At 40.2% G+C, this 13540-nt stretch overlaps 1 protein-coding gene across 5 annotated transcripts in view; it reads left to right on the top strand.

The window, feature by feature from the left end:
• TBC1D30 (TBC1 domain family member 30) overlaps positions 1–13540 on the top strand; it is a 77558-nt gene that overhangs the window by 43084 nt on the left and 20934 nt on the right. For all 5 annotated transcript variants that reach the window (XM_045184608.3, XM_024576412.3, XM_045184606.3 and 2 more), the window contains 5 exons: positions 962–1087; positions 2746–2931; positions 5199–5367; positions 7283–7451; positions 11891–11996. In XM_045184608.3, coding sequence (XP_045040543.2) covers positions 962–1087; positions 2746–2931; positions 5199–5367; positions 7283–7451; positions 11891–11996 — 756 coding nt within the window. The remainder of the gene's footprint in view (positions 1–961; positions 1088–2745; positions 2932–5198; positions 5368–7282; positions 7452–11890; positions 11997–13540) is intronic.

The raw sequence follows: 13540 nt of genomic DNA, 5'->3' as shown, positions 1-13540 counted from the left end.
TTGAAGATGTCAAGTGGACATTCTAATGTATGATTCTGATGTTTAGGAGAGAAGTCCGACTGGAGATGTGGATCAGTGATATTCCTGCTAAGTTAGGTTCACATACCAAAACTTGAAGTGCTTTCTTAGTATATCAATTTGTAAACCTAGTCTAATACTCCTAGAATTTGAACATTGGGGGTTCCTCAAAATGTAATTAAAAATGGCATTATGAAATACATCTTGAAGAAACAGCTTTTTAGGATAAGATAATGAAAGGAGTAAAAATATCCAGTGACTCTTTTTAAGAAGTTATTCATTATGGGGGCTCATCTATCATTTTGTGTGTGTGTGAGAGGGATGAGACCGCTTCTTGGTGAGAACAGGCCCCTTCTCCGTGAATGACCAGGTGGCTGTTGCCCAAGTATAGAGAGCAATTCAGAGCCAAGTAGAACACGCTCAACACATAATACAGCTAATCCAATGAACTGAAATAAAATTTGAAAAAAATCATTTTAACAGTATCCCTAATATCAGGATCATTGCTTGGTACACAGTGGGAACTCAATAACTATTAATTGAAAGAATACATGAAAGGCCCTAAGTGGTTTAATTCAGTACAGTATACATTTCAGTGGGACTCCTCTGGATTTGTACATGTGAGCTAGAAATAGTTCCCGTTTTCTTTTTAAAAGATTTTATTTATTTTTAGAGAGAAGGGAAGGGAAGGAGAAAGAGAGGGAGAGAAATATCAGTGTGTGGTTGTCTCTCATGTGCCCTCCACTGGACGCCTGGCCTGCAACCCAGGCATGTGCCCTAATTGGGAATCAAACCAGTGACCCTTTGGTTCCAGCCTATGCTCATTCCACTGGGCTACACCAGCCAGGGCGTGTTCCCATTTTCTTGTGGGATGGAGTAACTATTTCTAATAAAGGTTAAATTATGTATTTTACTTTAACATTCTTCTTTATTACTATTTTAGGTTTGGTTGACCTTGGCAGACCATTATTTGCACAGTATAGCCATTGATTGGGACAAAACGATGCGATTCACTTTCAATGAAAGGAGTAATCCTGATGATGACTCAATGGGAATTCAGATAGTCAAGGTAATGCCCCTGACCTTGGCTGATTGTCTTAACTTAGAAGGAAGATTCTAAGAGCCAGATGTTTCCTGGATAGAGGATCAAGCCTTGTGGTTTGAATGTCTGTATATTTTTTGCTTCTTCATTTCATTAGTAATAGCTTTTTAATGGGGGAACTTTGACAATACCTTGTCTTCAGAAATTTGTATGTTGCCAGTAAGAATAAAGTGTTTCCATTCATAGTCATCATATTTGTCTTACTCATATGATAGGAGATTGATATTCTCTTTTTTTTTTTAGCATTGGTCAGTGCTGTTAACTGTATTTTTATACAAAAGTCACTGAGAAACTTAAAGTTGAGAATATTCCATATTAGAATAGTTGGGCTCTTATTAGGGCCTTTGATAATTTCTTAACTGTCAGTTTACAAATATAATTAGATTGACTGGTGGGTCAAGGGTTCAAGCCAGCTGTGGAGGTAGCTGTGGTTTGCTTATCTGCATTATTACATTAGTGCCTGGTGCCAAAAGCCAAGGATGCTGATTCCATTTGATCTCACTATTATTCTCTTACACAAGCCTCTAGTACATTGTTTTTGATTTCGTGAGTATATTACAGTGACTCTAAGCAGGGGTTTTACAAGGAAAGTTGTTTCATCTAAATTTTGGCCATCACAAGATGGCTAATGGTTTGGCAGATTTGAAGATACATATATATATATATATATATATATATATATATTTTAGGAGGAAGCGCTAACTAAAAGGAGTTAATTTCTGATCTAACTTAGTCTGTTTCAGACAAATGATGAAAAAAATATTATTGAATTTTATATTGTGTGCTTGAAAAGTCTTGGTATTTTCATATTTCAGCTGTTTATTTGGAATTGTAGAATGTGTTTCTCAGAGATGAAATATTGCATATTTGAAGTATTTTCTTTGTAAATTAAGACAATGCAGATTTTATAACAATCGTGTTATTAAGAGGACCTTGTGTTTTATCATTGACGTGAATACTATGTCAGGAAAATGTCTTCAGCACCTGAAGATCATAGTCTCTGTTTGGTGATACAATTATAGATATTGCCCTGACTAAATATTAAGTTGTTGTCAGTTTTACACAAATTTACAAAACAATTTGGACAGAATAATTTTTCTGTTTTGGACAGAATGACTTTTCTGTCTCTCTACAATACAGGTTGCATTTTTTGCTATTTTGATTTTACTCCTTAATACTATTGTGAGTTTTGATAGCTAAATAAACATTATACCATTTTTTGTAGAAAGAAATATTGTTGGCACCTATCATACATGTGTTGAAATGACTTGTTTTATCTGAGACATATTACTAAAATAAACTTTCAATTTATATGGAATTATAATGTAATTTTTATTAATTCCGAGTCCCTGTTTGTGTTAATTCTGGAAATACTTTTAAGTAGAAAATTTGCCTGACTAAAATTCGTCTTGAAAATGTCTTGGCATATTAGAAAAAATTAGGAAAAAGAAAATAGAAATGATTTTGATTTGGGCCACGTGTATAAGTTGCACATACATTTTAAAAAACTACAATCCATATTGATAATCTACTTAAGGCTGAGGGAAAGAAATAACTATACAGTTTTTTGTTTTGAGAGAGTACAAAGAGTCATTCTTTACAACACTGTTTCCCTCTCGTTTTAGGACCTTCACCGCACAGGCTGCAGTTCATACTGTGGCCAGGAGGCCGAGCAGGACAGGGTTGTGCTGAAGCGGGTCCTGTTGGCCTATGCGCGATGGAACAAGAACGTCGGGTACTGCCAAGGCTTTAACATCCTGGCTGCACTAATTCTGGAAGTGGTGGAGGGCAACGAAGGGGATGCTCTGAAAGTGAGTGTCAGGCTCTGAAGAAGGCAACTGGAAATCTGTAGAGAGTGAAGTATTGGAACTACAGTTTCTCTTCCCTGATGCCCACGTCCTTCCAAGGCGTTTGCCTCACCTCGGTGATTACCCGTCACACCGTGTCCCCCAGGTTACAGCCAGGTCAACTTACAGACTTGAGTAGCTTCCAGATGTGAAGAGAATGATTATGTTTGTAGTTTCACTTATAAGACATTATATTTTTAAAGCAAGTTAAATATTAATTCTATTAATTATTTATTGTTGCATAACAAATTAGCTGCTTAAAACAGAAAACATGTATTACCTCACAGTTTCTTTGAGTCAGGCATCCCGGCCCAGCTCAGCTGGCTCAGAGTCACATTACTGTGGCATTCCAACTGTTGACTGCGGCTGTGGTCTCATCTGAAAGCTTGACTAACTGGGGACATTCATTTCCAAGTTCATTCATGTGGCTGTTGGCAAGATTTAATTCCTCGCAGGTCCTTGGACTGAGGGCCTCAGTTCCTTGCTGGCTGTTGGTCAGAGGCCTGTTTAGCTCCTTGCCATGTGGGGCTCTCCACCGTACAACATTGTGGTTGGTCTCCCTCAGCGAGGAAGGGAGTCAAAGAGGGTGAGCAAGGCAGAGGGGGTTAAATTACAGATTTGTAGCCAATATCGGAAGTTACATTTCATCATTTTTGACATATTCTATTTGTTAGGAGCCAGACACTAGGTCCAGCTGGCACTCAAGGGGAAGGGCTCATGCAGGGGTGTGAGTGTCAGTAGGTGGGGATCACTCAGTCATGTTAGAAGCTGCCTCCTCCACCAGTTATGCTTTATTCTTGTCGGGTCTTACTAGGTTGCTTTATTCTTTCATATCTGGGGTGAGGGGCGGAGGAGGTAGGCTGAGAGTGAATGTCTATGATGGAAGCTGTTTGCTTGGAGAAGGTTTATAGAAGGGAGTTATATTATCTTTTAATCTTTGATGCCTAGGGCCTTTATTAGTAAGAACAAATTCTGGAAACACTTTGAGGTGGGACACTAGCAGTTTTGGCATGTAGGTCCGAATGTGATTCAGCGAGTCACCAGAAATAGCCTTTAGGGGGAATGAAGGAGGATGGCCTCTGCCTTATTTGCTTGGGGCGATATGGGGCTGCTCATTCAAGCCGGAATCCTCAGCCTGCTGTTGATTGCAGCGCTTTGTGATGGATGGGACGGATGCTTGGTCTTTGTATTTGTGCCTCCTCCTGCGCCCCACCCCCCATTCATTCCTGACTGGTGAATACCTTAGTGATACTCTCCATCACTGACTAATGTGGTATGGAAAAATAAGGGAAATGTTCCTCCTGGTTTTACACACATCGTGGTGGAAATAGTTATAAATCCAGTCTGACGTGATCTACGTCTGTATTCAGCCTCTCACTTTTTCCATTCATGTGTTTAAGGAAACAGCTTCAAAGCTACTTGTTCATCAAACAGGCAGGGGTTGAGGAGGAAGGCAGTGACAAATCAAACACAGGATGTTAAAACATTCTTCATCAAGGAGCAATTTTGTTTTCTTAGTCTATCAGCTTTGGTCACTTTTTCAGATATAATTTGTATGACTATAAAATGGGGACTGTTCTGTTGAAAAGCTGGAATAAATAATTCAGGCTAAGGGTTGGGGTGGGGAGGTTTGGGGAAGGGGATACAATGTCAATCACATCCTGAAAGGACTCAGTGATGCTTGAGACACTAAAAAGTCACATAAAAAGATGGATTAGATAAAACTGAGAAACTGAATATTTATATTTCTACCTCTACGAAAGCAAACTTTGTGGAATGAGATGGCATTATCATTTAGGAATCTGGTTGGGCATTTAATATGCAGAGGAAGGTTGGGTTTATGAAGAAACACTTCTGATGCAAAGGAAAATATTGAAGGTCGGTGTTTTTCCAACAGTTATTTTGACCTCTGCAAGTTGTAATGATTAGGGAAATATATAGTTGGTTAAATGTAGGTAAACCATTTTCCTTGCTTTTTTGAACTTAGTAACTGTTTTTTTCTTAGTAACTATTTTACGTAGATACTTACGAATTACTTAGATAACTATGCCACCTGCTCTTTATCCAGAGCAGAGATGAGCCTTGAGAATCCAGAACATTTGGTACTGACACATTTAAAGGACAAAGTGCTTCGGCTAACTACATTTTATCCATTTGAATATGTTCTTTCTATTTAGGGTATGTCAGGATGCCAGTTTTTATGAATCAGTCCTCTTTATCTTTTTCTTCAGATTATGATTTACCTTATTGATAAGGTACTTCCTGAAAGCTATTTTGTTAATAATCTCTGGGCATTGTCTGTGGATATGGCGGTCTTCAGAGACCTCCTGAGACTGAAGCTCCCTGAATTATCTCAGCACCTGGATACTCTTCAGAGAACTGCGAACAAGGAGAGTGGAGGTAGTGATGATTTAGTGCTATTATACCTTGGAAAGTATTTTACTTCTCTGATTCCACTGTACATGTGAGCCTAAACGGTGAATGGAAACACATCTTTTTGGTGGGAGTTTGATGCAATGAAATATATTTTTAGAGAACAGAAACAAAACTACACACACACACACACAAAAGCCACAACATTGGGCCACATTGAACCTTTGAATGCTCATAGTTAGGAAGCTGGTCAAGTTTCCTAATAGTTCACCAGAGCCAGATCAATAGCTAAAATAATGTATTGTTTTGTAGATGAAGGATGGTGTACATGCTTGGCATCTGGTTAAGCTTCTCTAAGCTGGCAGTAAGCCAGGCATTCTTTAAAATTGAGCTACAGGTACAATGTAGTACAAACTGTGGTTTTTCCTGAAGCATTGAGATTATGGAAGAGTGGAATATGTATTTTCATAAAGTCGTAGGAGATAATTTGGCTTGAAATGCTTCATGTTCCTTTTATTGATTCATGCTAAGGGGATGTAGATTTACTTGAGATGAGTGGGCCAGGTCTTGGTGGAGAAGGTTCTTTTGGGTCTCCAGGGAGCATCTGAACCCTGAAGGAAGGCACAGGGTTAAGTAAGGTGGTGATGGAGACATCTCTGCCACAGCCCGGAGAGTCCCCGCTGCCTAGCAGGCCTCACCCGGCTTTCCCAGCTACCTGAACTAGCGCCGTAATTACACCCACTGCTCGCACGTCCTTGGCTGTGCTCAGATACAATAAAGAAGAGTCAGAAGTGTGTGGTGTTTCCTGGAGATGGTTGACAGTTAATGACCACACGTTTAAGTCTAGGAAAACTTTAAATGATTTTGAGGACCTATTCTGTGATTGAACTTACACTGGAAATTTTAGTGACACCTGGGTGTCTGGAAGCATTTCCTTCTAAATCATTTGAATAATCTTCTTACTTAATTTGGCTGTGTAGTGTAATTATGCACCTGTGTGGATTTCATAAGGCTTCCAGATAGACCAACCTTGCCTTTCCCATAGTCAGACACGATTTATGGGGGTCCATGTTTTTTCCTAAATGCTCTGCATTTGCCTACAAGGGCTGACCTCAGATTCTAGTCTCTGAAAAAAGATACTCCCTTTGTTCATAGGTGAGAAGGAAGAAAACGAATGCAGGAGAACAGACCTCTTTTTGCTTATACTTGGGTAAATGCACACTCTGACTGTAATTAGAGGGAGGATTGGTCCAAATATCTAAATTTTATTTCATTAAAATACATAATTATGCCATCACAGGAAATGAAAGGGAGCTCTGGGTTTTTCAGTGAATTCAGAAACTTCAAATTGAGCCAGACCCCAGATATTTAAAACTGTGTATAGTTTAGTTCAACATACTTTAAAATTTCATGTTGTTTGATCTCTAGATATTTGGGGTTTTTCCAGCTATCTTTCTGTAATCGATTTCTAGTTTAATTCCGTTATGGTCTGAGAACTATGTATAATTTAACTGGACAAGTAATTCCTTATGAGCAATTTTATTTCTATGAGCAACATTTGAATAATAGTGGGTTTTAGAATATTTTAAAAATTGGCGTTTGCTTTCAAGAGAGTTTTCTTTTTATCCCATTTTTGGTGAGGAAAACATTCTCCTTAATTTTGACCATCCTGTAATAGGTAGAACCAAATGAAGTTTTAGGATAAGATTTCTGAAATATCATAAAGAACTTGTGAGGTTCACATTACTGATATTTTTATCAGGCAGACCTATGCTCTTCTAGAAAAAGGAAGGAAAAAAGAGGGAAGAACCAGAATTTAGTGATATAAACGTATCAGTCAGGAAATGTAGCATTTGGGTGGACACGTAAGACTTGAAAGAGGATATTTTTATATCTTGCAAACTGTCGGTTGTGGCAAAATGCAGTGTTTGTTTTGTCGCAGGTGGATATGAGCCCCCACTTACGAACGTCTTCACGATGCAGTGGTTTCTGACTCTCTTCGCTACGTGCCTACCGAACCATACTGTTTTAAAGATTTGGGATTCCATCTTTTTTGAAGGTTCAGAAATCATCCTAAGAGTGTCGCTGGCTATCTGGGCAAAATTGGGAGAGTAAGTGATTTTCCCCTTCTTCTGTTCCGTGGTGTTGGGGGCCTTAAGCAACGTTCGTGCTCTCACATGTAAAGCATCGGTATTTAAGTGAGGAGAAGAGAAGGCTGTGAAATTTGTGCAATTGCTTTAGTCTTCTGGGATCTCAGCTGGCACATTCTTGATGGAATCTCTTTTAGAGAAAGGGGTGGGCTTTTTCAGGCCTGTGATTCTCCTCTTCCTCAGTGCCTGTCCTGTCTGGTTTATACTGGGTCAGCATCTCTCTGGACACTAGTTCGGAAGAGGAAGACTTAGGTGCAAGAGGAACTGTGAAATCTGGAAAGGAGTAGGTGGATTTTTTTGTGAATACCACAATTTGGATTATGTTTGAGTTTTTATTATTTATTTCTTTTGGCCCTTCATGGCTGTGATAAAGTTAAAGGAGATACTATATATAAGGTGATATATATATCACCTTATGTACCAGGGCTATGGTGCCTGGCACATAGTAGAACATATGGAACTTCTTTCCTTTCTTGAAGAAATAACTCTATGTGGGGATCTATTACTATTAAGCAGATTTTATTTACATTCTTTCCTAGTAGCAGGGCTGAAAAAAACCAGGGTATTTTCATTCACCGTGAGAATATTATGACTGTTATATTAAAATTCTACCTTTCAAGCAACAGAAGAAATATTAGGATGAATGAAATTGTTATAGTTAACTTAAGATACAGAGGTTTTTAATGTTTCTTTCTTAGAGCTATAAATAAATGACTTGAGTGGGTACCTATCGTAGACAACATGTCAGAAAACTAATAAATCACTGCCAGTATTTTGTTTCAAAAACCTTTTAACTAGCCTTCTTATTTATAAGTTGTTTCCTGGGAGACTTGCAACATTTTTTATTTTTATTTTTTGTAAGAAAGATCCACCAACTATCAATTCAGGGATTAAAAAAAATCATGAGCATAATCAATAAATATATTAAAAAATCACAAGTATTTTTAAATATCACATAGCTCCTGTGCCTTTATTTTATTGTATATTGCTTTTCAGTAGGCAAGTAAATTCATTGGGGGATTTGGTGTGCTATTTACTTACCTTTTTCATATCTACTTATTTCTGCAGTCACGTATTTCCAACCTACTCTATGTCTTGTAAGTTCTTTGAGCTTTGATAGTTTCTCTGGGTGTGATAAGTGCAGTTACTGAATAATTAGCTCATAGGGTTAAAATAGTAAAGCATTTACTGTATGTGGACTCAGTTATAGTCACCCTGTGTTAGTTCTTAGTTATGTGGCAGGAGGAAAAGAGGTTATTTTGGTTTTATCCCCATCTATTCATTATCTGTGGGATCAGAATTATTTTAATCCTCAGTGAGGACATTTTTTTTTTCATTGCTTTTAGAGAGAGATGAAGGGAGAGAGGAAGGGGGAGAGATAAACATTGATGCAAGAGAGAGAAGCAGCAACTGGTTGCCTCCCATAGGTGCCCTGATCAGGGATCGCCTGCACCCGGATGGGGATGGAACCTGCAACGTAGGTATGTGCCCTGACTGGGTATTGAACCCGCAGACTTTTGGCTACAGATGATGCTCCAACCAACTGAGCCACACCGGTCAGGGCTGTAGGATCGGAGTTTATTTGTATGCTTGTCCCAGGAGTGTCACATGGTTGAAATAATAATAGCTACACTTTCAAATTCGATATTCATTGAGTGCTTCAGTGGACAAGCATTGCTCTAAGCCCTCTGCAGTAAAACTAGCTGTCTGGTGCTCACCATCATCCTGTGAGTGAGGTGCTGTTATTATCCCCATTTTACAGATATGGGATCTGAGGTACAGAGAAATTAATTGCCCAAAGTCACCCAGTTATAAGTGTAAGGGCCTGATTTTGAACCCAGATGTCTTGGCTCTGGAATCTGTGATTTTAATAATGTGAATATACTGATAATAAGTGGCTAATGTTTATGCAGTTCAGGGGATATATGAATCAACTGGTGGAATTTTAAATGTTTCAGAGTGTTGACTATAATTCTTCCCATTTTGAACATGCAACTTGTTAAGGCAACCAACATATATCATCAAGTGCCTGTAGCGCCATCATGACGTTAGGCAAGTTAAACACATTATTTACATTTTGCCCATAACCCCGCAAAGTAGGTGGAGCTTAACCCTGGATCTGTCGGACTTCAGTGCCTGTGATCTTCCCCACAGACTCCCTTGGAAAAATCATAAACAGCACGTAGGTGATCTCCATTTATGTGTGCCGGAGCAACACGGGCCTTGTATATGGTTATCCACGGGACCTCTCCTTTCCCCTTGCTTCCGCAACTTGTCTGTCTTCCTCTCACCACACCAAGGGTACTTTTGGACTGTGTAAGTTGTAGACCATTGGCTCACCTTCACTGGCATCTCTTGGTCGTGTCCTGTCTCCTCTGACCCTACGCTTTGGCTTGCTTCCTTGCTGCCTTGTGCCTGGACTATCTTGGTGTATCTTCCGTGGTTTACCCATCACATCCACTGGCCATGCCACCTCCAGGCTGACCTTGCCAAGGGCACATCTGTGCCCACACTCCCTGTTAAGAGCCTTTCAGTGATTCTTGCTTTGAAGGGACTCGGCTGGCAAATGAGGCCTTGTGGTCCTCTCTGTATAGCTCTTTTCCCTCAGCTCTCACTGGCTCCCTCTGGTCCTTCAGGCCACCCGCCCCCAACCCCGCCCCATCCTTGCAGGTCCCTGGGTGGGGCCTGCTGCTGTCTCCTGCATCCGTGTCTTTGGAATGCTTTTTCTTCCTTGTCAGCCTGGAGAATATTTTTCTAAACTCATCTTAAGCGTTATTTCTTTCCTTATCCCCCTGGGATAAACTTAACCACTCTGCATTTTTGTAATAACACTTCAACAGTTTATCTCATTTATTTATTTACATGATTGAGGCAGTGAGATTTGAACAGCACTCCAGGGCCTGAATCTCTTCCAATATCTTATGTTTTGTGGATGGCTCTATGAGAATCTGCCAGTATTAGTATGCATCATAGTATATCTCTTGTAGTTGGTGGGCAAATAGAGTCATCCCACTGTATAAAGGACATCATAGCAGATAAGTACACAATGCTCCTTGTTTTGGACTACTCCTTTTTTTTCTCCCCTCAAGAAGGATTAAAGTCTACCCTGCCTCACAAGTTGCCAGGTGACATATTCTTTATTTACATGTAGAACCAAATGCAAGAAACAGCATGTAATCTCCAGCTAGCAGCGGTGTCCTGAGAACTGGAGAAATTCTGCCTGTGAAAACATCCTGCAGACAGATGAAATATGCAGATAAAGTTCTAGTATTTCTCATCTTTTATTTCTACTGTGGTTTGGTTTCGGTCTGTCAATGATACCACAGTTTGTAGATTAAGAACAACAGATTTCCTACTGGGGATACTAGTTCTTCATGCCCAATTTCATGGTTATGATTTCTCATCAGTGGTGGGTATTCTGATGTGTAAAATGAGTCACATGGAAGCAACAAAGTTGCCACTGGTAGGACTGTGAGGCTGGGCAGCCATGTTGGAAAGATGGAACTTATCCTGTAATAAATACCTCTGAATTGCCTTTGATATTTTATACCTTTTCTCTGTGCATAATAGGCTGTATTGTGAGTGTGTCCCAGGACTTTCATTTTTGTTGATTGCTAATGTGATTGATGTGATGGCAAGAGGCAACATATGACGAGGTCTGTATGGAAAAAGTCCAGCCATTGTTAATATAAGGAGAACAGTTTGTGGGACGTCGATGTAAACTGGCAGCCAAGGAGAGTGGACTGGGATGTGCTGTGTGAACAATGATGACCTCACTGTACTAGTCAGTGGGGGCGGTAGACTCTGTTGAGTGAGCATGTGTACTGTGTGGCTATTGCATTCAAAATGATTGAGTGAGTAAAGCAATGAATCTGCATCAGATTTTGTGTTAAGCTTGAACATTCCTCCATGGAAACTATTTTGATGATTCAGGAGACCACAGATATGGGCAACTGGTGATTGGCAGCTTCATCACGACAATGCTTCTGCTCATGTATCACGTCTCTTGCAGAGTTTTTTGGTGACACATCAAATCACCCAAGTGACTCAGCCCCCCTACAGCCCAGATTTGGCACCCTATGAATTCTGGCTTTTCCCCCAACTAAAATCACCTTTGAAAGGGAAGAGATTTCAGACTGTCAGTGAGATTTGGAAAAGTACGATGGGGCAGCTAATGGCAATTGGGAGAACTGTATGAGGTCCCAAGGTGCCTACTTTGAAGGGGACAGAGATGTCATTGTCCTATGTACAATGTTTCTTGTATCTTGTTCAATAAATGTCTTTCATGTTACATGGCTGGACACTTTCTGGACAGACCTTGTATCCTGTTGTAGCTGAAGCACGTAGCTGATAGCATGGGTGTTCTAAACGATTCCTTGTTTTGTCGTTTTTGCTACTAGGCAGATAGAATGTTGTGAAACAGCAGATGAATTCTACAGTACCATGGGGCGCCTTACCCAGGAGATGCTAGAGAATGATCTTCTGGAAAGCCACGAACTCATGCAGGTGAGTGGGCAGCACGGCCCCACCTTGGCTTGGGGAACCCTGGGTACTGGGGAGCAAGCAGTGCCAGAACGGCTGTCTTGGGAAGTGTATTTGGCCAGCCCTCGGATTTAGTTTTTTAGTTGACCAAGAGTCTATATGTAATTCGATAAGAATCTTAACTATGTCACAAGAGGAAGAAATGAATAATAAATATTTGTTGAAGCTTTCAGTCAAACATGCTTAAAAATCATGAGGTGAAATACAAAAATAAATTTAAAAACCTGACCCCCCCCCCCCCCCCCCCAAATCACCAGGCGCTTATTCCCAATCTGATTCTTAGTATTCTTAAGGGGAATCTTGTGGGATGAAGTCATTATTTCGGGGGAGAAATTGTTGAAAATAAAAAGGAGATTACTGTAATCAGCATTTTGGTTTGTTTCACCCACATTTTCAACTCATGTTATAAATGAATCAGAAATTTTAATCTGAAAGACTTGAAGGGCTTTGTTATTTCTAGTGTGATATTCTATCTCAGTATAATATTTACTGTGTCATTCAAATCAACAATGAGAACAGAAAAGAGCAGATTTGTTAACACTCTCTCTTCCATTAGGCTTTATAACCTGATTTTACCTTTTACTCTCTCCTCCGATGCGTCTGCCCCCTCTTCCCAGCTCTTCCTCTTGCCCCCTGAGCAGCTGTAGGTCTTTCCAAGGTTGTCCTTGGGCCTCAGTTTCTTTCTTCTCTGTGATTTCTTTCTCTTTTTTCTTACTTTCAATGTTTACTTTTTATGCTGGGCTCCATGCCTGAGGTCATTTTGGGGTGCTGGGGCCCAGTCAACAGGTCAGAGCACAAACACTCAAGCCCTGACTTAGGACTTTACAGGTGTGGGGCTTCCATTCCTTTGTTCATATCCCGGCGACTCCGCTCCTCCTCAGAGTTCCTGATGTTGAGCATGCAGATGCCTTATTTACTGAGAATGTTGACCACTCGATAAAACTTTTCTGAACGTTCATTATTTTTTAGTTCAACGTTTCTTTGCATTCTCTCCTCTTTTCTCCCTGCCTGCCTGTCTCAGAGGAGGGAGTGTTCTGGCCCTGACACCGCTGCTTGATTTCCACTCTTCTCACGTCGCCGTTGCTCACCACTCGCTCTCTCTCAGAGGGAAGCACCTTTTTTGAGCATCTCTCTGCATGCCAAGTCCATGCTTGGCATTTTATTTTACATGCTCCAGATTCACGTGCTCAAAGCAGGGTTCTGAGATATCATCCCTTCTCCCTCACTCATAGAACTTAAGTGGCTACTCATTGCCTACAAAACATAGCATGGATTTCTCAGCTTATCATCCAGTACTTTTGACTACCTATGTTAACCTATCTTTTCAGCTATAGTTTCTATTCCTCCCTTTTGTAGCCTTGACCTATTCCAGCCAAGTCAAACTGTCTCCCATGCTCCCAGAGATTCCTGGGGATATGCCTCCTCTATACCTTTTTTCTCTCTGCCCAGTCTTTCTCTTCTACCTTTACCTGTTTAAGGCCTGCCTCCCTGTGGGAGTTCCTGTTCAG

This window comes from Desmodus rotundus, chromosome 3 (assembly GCF_022682495.2).
Source record: "Desmodus rotundus isolate HL8 chromosome 3, HLdesRot8A.1, whole genome shotgun sequence".
Classification (NCBI taxonomy): domain Eukaryota; kingdom Metazoa; phylum Chordata; class Mammalia; order Chiroptera; family Phyllostomidae; genus Desmodus; species Desmodus rotundus.
Note: the sequence above shows the minus strand (reverse complement) of the source record. Positions and strands in the feature narration are given on the sequence as shown.